Source organism: Anser anser (genome assembly GCF_964211835.1).
Source record: "Anser anser genome assembly, chromosome: 2".
NCBI classification, from domain to species: Eukaryota; Metazoa; Chordata; class Aves; order Anseriformes; family Anatidae; genus Anser; species Anser anser.
Genome location: NC_139721.1, coordinates 156,256,764 through 156,271,770, shown reverse-complemented (window position 1 = coordinate 156,271,770; position 15,007 = coordinate 156,256,764). Strand labels below are relative to the sequence as shown.

The 15,007-nt window shown below is 40.3% G+C and overlaps 1 protein-coding gene and 1 long non-coding RNA gene across 2 annotated transcripts; one reads left to right on the top strand and one right to left on the bottom strand.

Annotated features, from left to right (window-relative positions):
- Positions 1-4,191: 4,191 nt before the first annotated feature.
- On the bottom strand, positions 4,192-9,893 carry LOC310894508. Its single transcript, XR_014579969.1, has 6 exons — positions 9,835-9,893; positions 8,393-8,528; positions 7,130-7,317; positions 6,205-6,426; positions 5,945-6,092; positions 4,192-5,169 (listed from the first exon to the last, which is right to left on the bottom strand). It is a non-coding gene; the product is annotated as an uncharacterized lncRNA (long non-coding RNA).
- Positions 7,398-13,313, top strand: LOC310894506 (uncharacterized protein C9orf152). The gene is given in 3 exon segments (XM_083824700.1): positions 7,398-8,098; positions 12,189-12,694; positions 12,696-13,313. Coding segments are annotated over 3 exon segments (813 nt in total). The 5' UTR covers positions 7,398-7,869; the 3' UTR covers positions 12,774-13,313.
- The last annotated feature ends 1,694 nt before the right edge of the window (positions 13,314-15,007 follow it).

Genomic DNA, 15,007 nt, shown 5'->3' with positions numbered 1-15,007 from the left:
ATTCCTGTGTATTTGCCAAGTAATCTGACAGTCACATGCAATGCTGCTAATTAAGTGGGAGATGTTTACAACGTTAAGCTCCGCATAACACAACAATAAAACATCACCTAAACAAAAACCTCAGCATGAGCACTAGACCTACCTACTGGAAAGATATCTGAACAATAATAATTCTCTAAAGGTCATCCCTTTTCTGCTTAGCACCGCTGGTACTCTGTTATCACACAATCTCCAGCAATGTTCAACCAAGTACTGATAACGCTGCATACCACAGTACCATAAATTAAATACAAAGTTGCTGTTCTTTCTAATGAGATGGCTCTGTAGCATTTAAAATGTTTTCCTTTCTGTAAATATGCACTTTTTTCTGGAAGTTACTTTTGCACTTGATTTTGTGGTAACCATTTTATTTGATCATACCTCCAAATGCTGTGGAGAGTCTCATTATTCGCTCTAAGAATAAATACTTAATGTTTAAAAGCAATGTATCTAGACAGCTGTTACCTACTTTAATTTTACTGATTGTCCTGTGAATGGGTGAAAATCTGTAAAACAAAGATCTAGCAAAAATCTTATGTACGAGTTCCACTAGAGGAAGCCCAAACCAGTTACTGAGACATAGTTGTTACATTGAGACTGAAAACATACCTTATTTAGGTGTAATCATTCCACAATCTTACTGGATAATTTAGTTCCTTATCTGCATATTGACATGCACCTGGTGCTGCATTCAGCTCTGGGCCCCAGCACCAGAAGGACAGGGACCTGTTGGGGTGAGTCCAGAGGAGGCCACGAGGATGCTCAGAGGCTGGAGCACCTCTGCTGTGGAGCCAGGCTGAGGGAGTTGGGGTTGTTCAGCCTGGAGAGGAGAAGGCTCCGGGGAGACCTCACAGCGGCCTGCCAGGGCCTAGAGGGGGCTGCAGGAGAGCTGGGGAGGGACTCTTGGTCAGGGGCTGTAGATTCCCTGGGAGTGTTTAAGGAAAGGTTGGACGTGGTACTTAGGGACATGGGTTAGTGGGTAATATTGGTAGTAGGGGGATCATTGGACCATTCGGGTTCTTGGAGGTGTTTTCCAACCTTAATCATCCTATGATTCTATGATAGGATAGCGGTAACAGCTTTAAATTAAAAAAAAAAAAATGTAGGTTTAGATTAGAAATTAGGAGGAAATTCTTTACTGGGAGGGAGCTGAGGCCCTGTCCCAGGCTGCCCAGAGGAGCTGTGGCTGCCCCATCCCTGGCAGTGCCCAAGGCCAGGCTGGATGGGGCTGGGGGCAGCCTGGGCTGGTGGGAGGGGTCCCTGCCCATCGCAGGGGACTGGAATTAGATGGGCTTTAAGGACCCTTCCAACCCAAACCATTCTGTGATTCTATGCTATTAAAGCTTTTAGGCATTGGACTGCATTAACTAATTAAGGTGCTTTAATGAAGAGGAGCCTCTCATGAAGAATTGGCACAGGATTCCATATAACAGCACATGAATGTACAGGAACAAAAGATATAAGCAAAGAATTCAGATGATGGCTCAACTGCACAGTCTCAGTTACATTGTCAGTTTCATGTGTTTGGGTCAATTTGCAGCTTGTATTTAATCAATTACATAAAATCCTCCAATTTCACTTCTACTGAATTCAACAGAAGATGTTGACTTCGGGAGGTACTGAATCAGGCACTGTGAAATTGTTTCTGGTTTTACATACTCCAGTTTTACAGATGTAATGTCATTGACTTCAGTTAGGTTACTAGTGATTATGAAGCGCAGTACAAACTCCTCATGAGATCTCTGCATGGAAGTGAAGTGAAGAACGTTTCTGAATAGCAACTTATTTTTAGGACGCTTTTCTCCCCTGTCTGTACAATTTCAAGTCCATATTCATTCTCACAATAGCAGTGGCACTTAACCATCCTCTTCAGAGAACTACCTTAACTAGAGTCATTTGCAAGGCCTATTAAAACTTACACACCTGCAGATTTCCTTGAAGATGAATTCTTAAGTTGTTTGTGTCCTAAAGCTCAAAAGCAAGATGTTGTCATCCAGATAAAACTTTTCATTAACAAGAGATTAACCGGTTCTTTTATGCTGCATTTGATTCTTATCAAACTCCACTTACAGATAAGTACATTTTATTGATTGAAAACAATCAAAGATCAATTCATTCTTACTGAAACAATGCCTTAAGTGGAAAATAATAAGGGCCAAGCCTCACACTGTTCAGCATTACCCTGCAAGGATCAAAAAGCATTTTACAATCAAAAATAAATGAAATCACATAGTTTACAGGTGGAAAAAATTGAGGCATAAAATTTACATAGCTTATCCAATTCTTTTTAGGCCCTACTTGAAATTAGAACTTCTCCTTGAGTTCCTCTATGGTTATGTCTGTTGCACGAACAAATAAACACAGGTTGATGTCATCTCAAAGAGCTATAGCCATCATAACTATATGGATAGGAAACACTCTTGAGAAGTAGCTGATATAGAAAAGACATTTAGATAGCAGTACCACAAATGTGAATGCTGCTCATCAGTAACTGGAATTTAAGACATCTGCAGAATCAAGGAAACTTCAATCAATTTCCAAAATCCTCTCAAGGTCTATTCTGAAGGCAACCCACCTTCCATCTCACCCTCTTCTCATGGATAGTTTTATGATGTCAAAACAGACTGAACATAACCATCTTGTTCATACTAATTTAAGAAAACCTAGAACTACGAAGGAAGGTAAACAGTGAAGGAAGATGTCAGGGTTCATTTGTTTAGAAAGTCTAAATCGTAAATAACTTCAGTTTCTTCTTTGACTTGCCTCTGCACACTGTCACTTCTAAACGGGCATCTCAGAAGTGCTCAGTGAGCAAGGACAACAAAACTACAAAATGAACACCAAAACCTGACCCTAAGTTTTGGATACTGATTGTTCATACAGAGGGAGAAAGTCTAGTCCTAATGATGCAGGCAGCCAACAGAGCAAGTAGCCCTCTAACAGATCAAAGTTTAGCATTTTAATTTACTTTCCATAGCAGTTAACAATCTAAAGGAAAGTTGTTTAATCCTCAGCCCCAACAGAGTCAAGATGGAAGAAAAGGGGTTTTTAAATGCTGCCTGTGCCAGACACAAAAACAAACAAACAAACAAACAAAAACAGCACATACAGGACATCTGCTACATTTAACTCCTCACAACCAGCACAATTTAATTTGACTTAGATGAACCCGGTGATTTCAGTGTGGCTGCATTTACCACCCACAAAAAAAAAAAACCAAAAAAAAAACAAAGAACAAAACCTGCTGTGGTTCTGCAAAGGGTACTGCACAGCACCGAGTACAGATGAAAGCATATACCTAAATACACACACATTACATAATTATATTTACCTAAAGTCCCCAAGAGATAACAAGGGAAAATAGAATCCTATCAAGGAAAGTTGAAGAAGGACTACCTAAGAACCGGGCTCACCAAACCTTCAGAGGGACTTGAGGACAGCTGGGCTGCTCTCCCTTTGATACGCTTGAACCCTTCATGTCTAAAAGCACATAAAAAGTCAGCAGATCAGATGAAACGTCTCAAAATCATTCTGAAAACTTGCATCATGGGCACCTTCATCCCATTAGCATGGACATACAAAGAACACCAAAAAAAGGTCTTGCATCATCAGAGAGTCCTGTGCTCAAACTACTTAAGCAATCCCGGACTGTAGCATGCTTTAAAGTTATGCTTTCAAATAACAGAAATACACGTGTCCTTATAAAAAAAAAATCATTAAAAAGTAAATAATTACTATTGATTCTGATAATATTGTCTGGAGCACAAATAATAGCAGTCACCTTGTTTCTACCTTTTTTTTTGTTCTTACATTTCCTAACAATAGTCAGTTTCTAACACTTACATACTGTGTTTGAGTAAAAAAAAAAAAAGTATACAGAAAGTTACAGAAAGGGGATTATCATAGTAACTTTTTCCATCTCAGTGCTAGTTAAAATCTAGCTATTTGTATTCTACCTTTACAACCTGCACAAACAGTGTAGGACATATGCCTGTAATTCTCCACATGAACAGTCTGAATAATCATACATACCTCCAGTCCCAGGTGTGCAGGAAAATCCAGTGTTGCAGGAAGTGCATTCAGTCACAGTTAACTGTTAGGAGCATTTTTTAATTATCTTTAAATCAACAATTATTCCTATAAAATCCCCCAAACATTTTTTAATAAAAAATTAATTTACTACTCACAAATTAATTAGCCTGAGAATTAGTTGCATCTTTTTAAATGAGATTTTGCAACCAAGGTCAAGGGCAGTAAGCATCTACTTCGAGTTCTAAAAGCCATTGCTTTTGGATTATGAAGTACTCTCAAATTTATTTTGCCTCAAGGAAATGAAAAATTGCTTCCATTGTGTGGTGGAAGAACAGACTTAAGAGAAAATATAGCACTTCAGACTTCAGTGGATAATCAAATTAAAATCACTCAGACGATGTTTTTGAGAGGAGTTTGTTCAATTAGAGACAGACAAGTTTGTACAGAAACCTAATCATGGCAGTAAGTTTTCGAAACCTGTAGTATTGTTAGGAAATACATCTACCAGTGATAAGAAATGGCTCGACTGCTTCTATTCCTCAGCAACCTACAAGCCAAATCTGGACCTCTAACATTTTAGGACTAAGGCAAGCCTGCAGCCATACCACTCCAATAGTGCCATCTGCTGCGTATTTTTAAAGCGTACAGGGGTCTGCAGATGCAAGTGTTTAAAGACTGAATGACTGATTTAAACCAGTGTCATGATTTCAATTTTGTGTGTGTATGTGACAAGATTTTTTTTCTTTTCATTAGCAGCACTTAAACAGGCTAGGGGTACGAAGGAAGTTGTTCCATTATGGCGTAAGAAGCCATGGGTAACCAGTTTGCAAGTTTATGTCAGTGGTGTAACAAGGATTAGTTACATCAACTCACCATACATCAAAAACACATCCCTATTTACTTTGTAAGCCTCTGCAAATTAGCCCTGCACCTCATTTTATGAATCATATCCTGGCTGCAACTTATTCACAAAACACACACACGTATGTATGCACATACACACCTTGAGAGCAAGCAAAGTACGGACCCACAAATACATACGTACACACGAGCACACCTCCTGAGACCGAATCAAGATGCCATGTTCACAAGCTTCCCCTGAAAAGAAAAAACTGCAACGTGTAAGGGATTGGCTCTGTAACACAAAACTTGTCCTATTCCTGGTTCCACTGATCTAACTATGCCACTTGGACTCATTTGCTGAATTTCACTGGGCTTCTGTTTTCTATTCCCTTTTTATATTTTTGCTATTTACCCTTGCAACCTGGGAAGAGACTGCCCTGTATAATGCATTTGCGTAGCCAAGAGCGATGGCTCTTCCACGAGCCTGAGGTGCTGGTATAGTACAAATGATTAAAAATCATAATACTTTCAGATCAGATACAAACTCACACTTTACATGCTCTTCTAATGAGAAGTTAAATGTCTGTCTTTTAAGACAGAGCCTACACATCACATCAAAGGATGTTACCACAGTAATTCTGTCTGCAACACACACTCGGGTTGTACAAGTCACTTTCTTAGGAGGGCAGTGAGTCAAACACTGTGCCTGGAATTTTAAAAAGCTTGGGTAACTTTTATGACCATTAATAATGTTTGTATCGAGTACCAGCTCAAAGTGTAACAGGGTTAATTAAATCTCCTGCCCCAATGTAAGGAACCAACTGCCTGAAGGTCCAAAGGGGGACTCCTTGTGCCACCAAGTCAGAAGACTGAAAAAACAAGGCGACAGAGGTACTCCTTTCCACAGACCACCGGGTGTTTGTCACTGCTGAAGGCAGGATATCCACGCAGGTATACCAGAGCCATGAAACATCAGAACATCTCTTAACACAACACATGATTTTTCAAGGGTCAAGAGAGAGAAGCTAACCTGAGGAGTATCCACAGTGTCTGGCAGAGTATTGTGCTTACTTTTGTGTTGTGGTTTTAACCCGGCCGGCAGCTAAACACCACACAGCCGTTCGCTCACCCTCCCCTCCCTCTCTGGGATGGGGGAGAGAAACGAGAAAAACTGAGGCCTGTGGGTTGAGATAGAGACAGTTCATTAGGACAGAAAATATAATCACAATAATAATAATAATAATAATAATAATATGTGCAAAACAAGTGATGCACAATGCAATTGCTCACCACCCGCTGACCGATGCCCAGCCTATCCCCGAGCAGCCGGCCCCCAACCCCGGCCAGCCACCCCTATATATTGTTTAGCATGACGCCAGATGGTATGGAATACCCCTTTGGCCAGTTTGGGTCAGCTGTCCTGGGTCTGTCCCCTCCCAGCTCCTGCTGCACCCCTCGCTGGCAGGACAGAGCGAGAAGCTGAAAAGTCCTTGGCTTGGTGTAAGCACTGCTCTGCAACAATTAAAACATCAGCATGTTATCAGCGCTCTTCTCATCCTAATCCAAAACATAGCACCCTACCAGCTACTAGGAGGAAAATTAACTCTATCCTAGCTAAAACCAGGACACAAGGGTAGAACAAGACGGCAGCTGAGGTAGGGAACGTGATTTGCAAGACACAAGCACTTTGGGAAGGCAGAAGCAATTAATAAGTGAATTAAAGCAGATTTACACAAGTGTGTTGAGCCGTACCAGAACTCTACGCGCATAACTCTGTAGCCAGAGCTTTGTCACCTGTAAACACACAACTTCCAGACAGGTTCCTCAGATCTGTAGATTTCGAGCCTGATTCAGTCAATCATTTATAATGCAAACGAGAGCATAATTTCTGCCAGTAACTGGAAAAATACAGCACACAGGCGTTCCTTCCGCACACTGCCCCTTCACACTGTTTTTGTGTCATGTTTCTCACTGCAAGGAACCTAGCAGCTGAACAATTATATTGACACTGCTGTTTAACAGCATTATTTTCTCCCATGCGACTCTCTTGGACTCTTGTAACAGCATCAAGTGGACCTATTTCAGGGACAGAAACTTACAGCTGATACTTCAGACAGTCTCATACTTTCATTGACATGACCAAAAGCCATGCACTTTTTTTATATAATTATTAGATAACACTGTAACATGTAAGAATGTTTAAAATGTGACTCACCACATGTTCGAAGAGTTTATTCAGCTCTCAGTAAATAAATTATTATTTCTGCAGGTTATTTCATTTTATAGAAATGCAGAAAAACTGAATGAGTGCAAGGGAGGCATTCCTATCTCTGGCTTCCCAGTTTCAAGTGTCGTTGGCACACGCTGTTTTGGCTTTGCACCAGGGAATACTTCAAACACATTCTGAAAAGGGAGCAATAAGAACAAGGTTGTTATTAAGGTTCTCAGTCCAGTCCCCATCCCATTGCCCAAAGAAGCTGCAACAAGAATGAAGCTGGATGAAAATTAAGGAAGGGAGAGTAGAGGGGAAAAAGGCACAAAATACAGAAAGAAACCTGAAGAAAGATTTTTTTTCCCTGATGGAATTACTGTCATGGGCAGGTCACCACGACAGCACCCCTTTAAGAATTAACATTACTACATAAACCAGTATTATCCGGCCCTCTTTGCACCTGACTGTGTTCAATGAGGTTTTGTATTTCACTGTTTTTTTTGGCAAAGCCTCGTGTGCTCACAACCTTAAGTCAACATTAAATCCAACTATCCGGTTATAATCATGAACTCTGTATGCAGGAGCTCAAGACACACTGCCCAAGAACAAGCTGACGGAAATCCACGACTTCAGAGAAGACAGCACAACTTCTGAAAGAAATCACCACACTCAGAAGAGAGTTACTTCTTCATTTAGGAAGATTTCAGATGCTTCATATTTGATTTGCTTTTTCTGCCAGCACAATGAAGGAAGTGGCCTGCTTTTGCATGAGTTTTTCTTCCTTGTGGGAACAGATGGTAAAGGCTTACAAATACATAACTGGTATTTTTTCAGTGACTCATACCTCAGAGCAACAAGCTTCAGATCGTGATAAGCAGCCAACCAAGATGGATGTAAGCTTACTTGAGGAGCAGTATGACCATATAAAACAGAAGCAAAAGCTGCAGTCACACATTATTGTATTTAAAACAGGTATGCTTAGATTTATAGGAAACGATGTGAATGTAGATGTAAAAACTTTTACTTTAAATATTGAATAACTTTGTTCTTTTCATTCTCATCTTCAAGAGAGGTACAAAGTGAATGCCTTTTCTGTCGTTTCGTTGTTTGTTTTTTTTTAATTCATTTCACTAAAAGGCAGTCTTAAACTAAATTAGTTTCACAGCAGTGAAACACTAACATGAATATGAAACAGATGAACGTATTTGGTATAAGGTTTTACAGATTTTAAGTCAGGAAAGTAAAGTTCTTAATACTGATGCTTACTCTTACAGGAGCCACGTACTTCACATCTATCATCAGTTTCTTTGTGCAATGTACCCGGCAACATTTCTGCTCTCTTGAATGCTTCCGTCAGAACAATCAATGCTGGGCTTCTCTCTCTTTTTCTCTTCTTCTTTACCTACGTAGAGAAATGCCTTTTACAAGACTACAAGAAGCAATACCAAATATCAGCCATAAGCTGGGCTTTTGAATTAAAAAAAAAAAAAAATCTACTAAGTCATAGTGGGTAACTAAGATACAATCTTTGAATAAAAGATTTTTGAAAGCATTTTCACTGCACATAGCTCAGAAAATATATTTTTAAAAGTAATGAAGTATCAATCATCTACCTGCTATGTCAGACAGCTTTTACAAAACAAACATTCAACTACTTTGAAGTTTTTAGTTAGACTACTCCTTACAATATTGCTCTGATATATTTTCATTCAATTTCTAAGTTAGTGGTATTGAGAATACTAAGTCCATTAATGAAGTTGTCTTTGAATGTAATATTATGTAATAATGAATGAATGTAATAATAATATGCAAAACCTGCTTCCTTCACCTCCAATATAAGTATTTAGCTCAACAAATGCAGAACTTAGGCTATTTCCACTCTTTACATTTTCTTCTACATTTTTCAGCAGTTCTTTATTTTTGCAGCCAGACCATATCATCAAAACAATTGAAAAAAAAAAAAAACACATAATGAGCCATAAAACAGATTAACTTCTTCAGTATCATTTCATTCAAATGTCTAGAAATTGTAATGTTAAAAGAATTTAAGCCTCTGTGAGGAAGAAAAGGATATGAATATACAGGGTTATTTTTATAAGGTATGAGAAGGCAACTAACTTGAGGACAGAACAGGCCATCTAGTCAACTATTGCAACAACATAAACCATGTAAAGAAAGGAAGCAGAGGTCTGTATTTAGGTGAAATTCAGACGAAACTTCAGATATAACGAATGTATCCTTTTTTTTTTTTTCTTCCAGTACAGCAATAGAAGATTAAAGAAAGATAAAGCAGGGCTGTACGGTTTCTAGGAAGTTTAAAATTTAGAAGTTCACATACATGTTTTCATGTATATACACATAACTCAAAACATTCACAAAAACACAACCCTCTGCATTGAACTTTTAAGCAAGCCATGTGGAAAGGATTAATGTTGCTGTTAGAAGCAGCTGATTTTTTGTTGTTGTTGTTGTTATGCTGAGCTCTCTGTGTCCTGAAAGTTAATCTTAAACATTCCTATGGGTTGGAATTTGGAAAAACCTATTACATAGCCCAGCACTTTGAAGCTGTTACATGCATCGGTTTCCAAGAGCATGTCAAGCAGCAACAAACAGCACACATCGAGGCAGCATATTGCCCTCTGCTCCTTCAGTTACAAGCTTGAACAGAGCTGTTCAGAAATAATGTGAGTTACTAACTGATATGCCACCTGAAAACAACTTTCTTCTGTTCCTTCCCCAAAACACACAGCCGCATTCACACTTCTGCCTGTTCCTGATTATTTGAGAAAAAAAAGCTGACAAGACTTGAAACTCCCCAGGTAGGGGATGATACAGCAGTGCATTCATTATTCATTGGCTGCGAAGCAGAAAAGCAGTGTTTACTGTAGGAATTAAAATAGCATTCAGAGCACGCAGTGGCAACAGAGTAAACATTGGGCCTCTGGCTGCAGAAATCTCCAAGAATTTCCCAAGCTACCTTGAAGCAAGATCAACTTTTGTTACTTCACAACCGTAAAAGCACCTACGATGAGAGCACATGGAAAAGGCCACAAGGTAGACAACCTTGCAACAAGGCTATTATGTGCAATTTAAAAAATAATCCATTTTTTCAAATGACCAAAGATCTGATTCAAGCTTTCTTTAGAAGTTCAGAGTGCTGAATGTTTGTTAACTCAACAGAGGACTCTAACATTCCTATCAGAGCTCATTGCTCAATTTTGTGTGCCACACCTGTAGCCAAGGAATCAAATCAAACCTGAACCGAAAACCAGTTCAGGCTATTTGACTTGGACTGATGCACTACCCTGAACTCTCTGTTCAGCTCAAGCCAGCCTGGAATTCTTCCGATGACCAGTTCAAATGGTTTGAGATAAAACCTGATGTTGCCTATCAATGCCAGTTCATCCAAGAGCGTAGTTATATGCACAAAAAATGCGCAAAGCTGCATCCCTTCAGTCTCTCCATTCCTCCTTTCTCTCGCCTTTTCTCTCACATGTGAAGAACAAACCCAGCTTTGTAGGTTGGTGCTACACTGTGCTCTTCTGCAGACTTTAGAAGGATCTCCTTTGCAAGTGAACTTTTTGCAGCCCCCAAGCTGAGCTTTATTTCCTGGGAAAAGTCCAGTTGTAACTTTGATTCTCACTGTTCCACGAGAGAACACTGTGTGATCTTATCTGTAAGAATGGTTTCGCCCTAGGAAATTCTGTGAGCATATTTCACGGTATAGACATGTGCAGAGACACATCCATACTCTGCGTGTCCTTTCATCTCTTCTCTCCTGGTGGCACTGCAGGAGAAGGGAAGACGTGGGCTCACGTGGTTCTCACTGCCAAGAGCCACCAAAGCAGCTCGTATCGGATCAACCTTACTCGGCCAGCTGAGGGAGCAGAAAAAATTCTATGAAACTGTGCCGATGTCACTGCTTGAGCAGTGGGAGCCAAAGACAGTGACGGAAGCCCCTCCTCAGCTGAAGCCCTGTTGTACAGGGCCATTTACTGCCAGTATATCAACTGGGTCTGGCATCTTCAAATAGGTCCTTGTAAAACGCTATGAAAGGCAGCTATAAGGCTTTTTGTGTGCGCATGCATTTTTTAAGGCAAGATCCTATTCAAACTAGCTTCGTTTCAAATTCAAGGTGACAATTCTTTCGAACAGCTATTCAGCTCTCCTGTTTCAAAATACAATCACCACTCTGTTTTTTTCACTTCAATATGCTTTATAATTCATTTTGCAACAGACACAGTTCCTGTAACTCAACCCTGTAAATAAGGTCAGCATTCTCTTACTCCTACTCCTACTTTAAACTGTATTTATAGTAACTGAAGTGTATTTCATTAGCACTTACAATGACAACAGTGCTGTTTGCTTATCTTTAGTATAATGGTTCAGCTTCTATTCATTTTCAAGGCACAGGCCAATCATGTTCAGGAATCTGATGGCTGCTACATGTAATTAAGGTAGCATTAGCATTTCTATCCTTAATATCTTATACATTTCTAACAGTAACTTTCATACTGCATGAGAAATTAAGCCATAGGGATGGAAAACAATGTAATTAAAAAATAAAATACACACCTATATGCTAATGATCCCTTGTTCAGAAAAAGAAGAAAATTTCAGATTATTTTTAGGTTGTGAATACAAGCCTCAAGCAGTATCAAGTTAAACATTTTTCTCTCTCACATCACAGTACCTATCAACACACTGAGCAAGCCCCTGTTCACCTTAAGAATTTTTGCTTACAAGCAGTTAATTACTAAAAGTCAATTCTCAATCTGTGCTGTTAATGAGTCTTAGAGTAGTGCTTAGATCAATATTGACTTGATAAATCTCCATTATCTTTTGACCGATCCTATCGTAGCATTTATGTCCTCAAAACTGAACGTGAAATACTTCTACTCCGTAATTTGGCATCAAACGAACTTGTACTACTCTCAGTCAAAGATGGAAAGAGTACTGATAAACGCAGCTGAAGAGCTTTAATGGAGCAGTGTGTGCTACAGAAATTAGACCCTTAATTTCTGCCACAATAATAAATTGCATATATGCAATTCTCTTGCAGGTGCACAGGAATCTGTTCTCCCAGAATCAATGGTCAGCGCTGTTTTAATTAATAAAAAAGTTAGAAAATCGAAGTCATTTACAGAACATGTTCCCATCAGAAAGGTCAGACTGGAGGTGACCAGCAATGGCAATGTGCAAGACAACTCACCATGGCGCACTCACCTGGGAATTCACCGCCTGGCACAAGCCCCTTGTCAAGAAGTTCCCTGGGATCCTTCCGGCTGCAGGAACGGACCGTGCAGTTTTGACAACCAGAGACTGATTTCAAAGGAAAACGGCCCACTGCAGCACCAGGAATTAGAAGGTGCGAGTGAACTATCCGTGCTCAGTCAGCTGGGAAGTTCGAGCATGTCGAACGGTTTCAGCAAAGAGAACGGCAGCAACGTTTCAGAAAGCTGCCAAAAGCCTCCTCTGAAATCAGCCGCTTCGGCAGTTTGGATGCAGCAATACATTTCCTCTACAAAATGCACGCCAGCTTGCCACAAACTAGACTTTTACCCTTTCCCCAATAAAAAAGCACCCAGAATTTCCGAAGCAGCAAGGAGGCTTGGGTTGTATGTCTCGCGATGAAGATCTTCAGTAACACCTAAAATTTAGTCAAAAAAAAAAAAAAAAGAGTTAAACTTAAAACAGCAAAACAGTCTTCCTAGTTGCCCTGATCAACCTCCTGAAAGCCTAGTACTTTTATTAGTCAAGGAAGATCTTCTCTAAGTAATCTGTTGCTTTACAGCCCAATGTAAAGTGAGATTTTGTAACGAAGATCCCGGACTGCAACAGAAACTCACTTTGGCTGCTATTCCAGATACAGGAGCAATCTTCTGTTTGTTTGTTTCCTTCTCTATTTTCAGGTTACTTGTTTTAGAAACTAAAATTTTATCACAACAGCGTTTGAAATACCTGACAGAGCTAGAGCAAAGATTAGCAAAACTGCTAATGAAGCAACTTGGCTAAATTTCAATGCGGTACAATTTGACTAGACAAATAAGTAATGAAGCAGTATTGAAGGTGATTCATATAGTAAACATGATTTGAAAATTATCTTTCCTTTTGGAATGTTGAAAAGATATTCATGATACTTTCCAATGTATTTTTAAAATCAATGAATAAAACCTTTGCTCATTTCTATCGTTGTTTTAATGGGATATAGTAAATGGCACCTGTTCCCTATATATAAACCCTATAAAAACATACTGCTGGTTCCATTCCACCCCCAGAATTTCATTAGAAAAACAAAACTCTGAAATAGTTATTTAATTCCCCAATACCCTATAGCAACATACTTTCCTTACCAGAAATATAACGCACCTTTCTGCTGCTACAGCTGTATGCACTCAAAGGGGATATAACCATTTCACCTACACAAATATAACTGCAGCAATACAACTTCGTATGGATAACTGCTGTTGTGGCACAACCACACCACAAATCCATGCCTTTTTTTTTTTTTTAAAGGAAATTATTTCTGGTCTCCCCTTCCTGCAAGACCTTTATCAAAGGAGACTCTCTGTCCCAGGTGCTTTCCAATGACAAAAACCACATGCTACATATCACCCACTTCTGGAGGCAAGTGTTAGGACAGGTCTCTCTGTCAAATGTAGGTTTCAGGAAAACTGAAGACTTGAGATGCCTCCTTTTTTCATGAGGACTGATTTTGAACTATCCCCCTGGCAGCCAGTGGCTCTTCTAAACTATTCCACATCTACCAGAGCCCTAAGAGGACAGCAAAACAAGGATCAGGTGGATGGCCCACAAACTTCATGACCCTACAAACAGCCTGCTGGCACATATCTCCCCTTACCACCACTGCCTTAAAATCACATCATCCACAGACAAGAAAAATGAACTATATAAAAAAAAAGCCAAAGTTGCTTAGCTGTGGTTTATGTCCTAGACACAAACTCTTCTAGGCCAGAAACAAACTATCCTCTTACAACATATCTTGGAAATATGTTATATTAGTTAATACCCATGTGCTAACAAAATCTTTTCAGAGGCAGCGGTGTTATCCACTTGTAGGAGAAACTACCATTTTCTATCCATCCAACACAACTTCAAATCACTTAAATTTTGTAAAATTCCACTGACTTTTATTGTGCTTCATGCAGGATACTACATCTGGAGATGTTTGCACACAGCCATCACAGCCTATGCTTCCACTGCAGGAGATTCACAGCCATAAGTGTACAATCAGAGAATGGTTTGGGTTGGGAGGAACCTCAAAGCCCATCTAATCCCAACCCCCTGCCATGGGCAGGGACCCCTCCCACCAGCCCAGGCTGCCCCCAGCCCCATCCAGCCTGGCCTTGGGCACTGCCAGGGATGGGGCAGCCACAGCTCCTCTGGGCAGCCTGGGACAGGGCCTCACCGCCCTCATCATGAGGGATTTCTTCCTAATATCTAATCTAAATCTCCCCTTTCTTACTTTAAAGCCATTCCCCCTTGCCCTACCACCACACCCCTGTCCAAGAGTCCCTCCCCAGCTCTCCTGCAGCCCCCTTTAGGCCCTGGCAGGCCGCTGTGAGGTCTCCCCGGAGCCTTCTCCTCTCCAGGCTGAACAACCCCAACTCCCTCAGCCTGGCTCCACAGCAGAGGGGCTCCAGCCTCTGAGCATCCTCGTGGCCTGCTTTGGACTCACCCCAACAGGTCCCCGTCCTTCTGGTGCTGGGGCCTCAGAGCTGGATGCAGCAATCCATGTGAGAATACCTGAGTACCATGGCACACAGTACTACAGTATTTTGTAAGAGCACAGAAAAGGAAAGACTATCATGGAAAATAATGCTGTTCTAACCCCTCTTGCCAAGCCTCATTTTTTCTGTG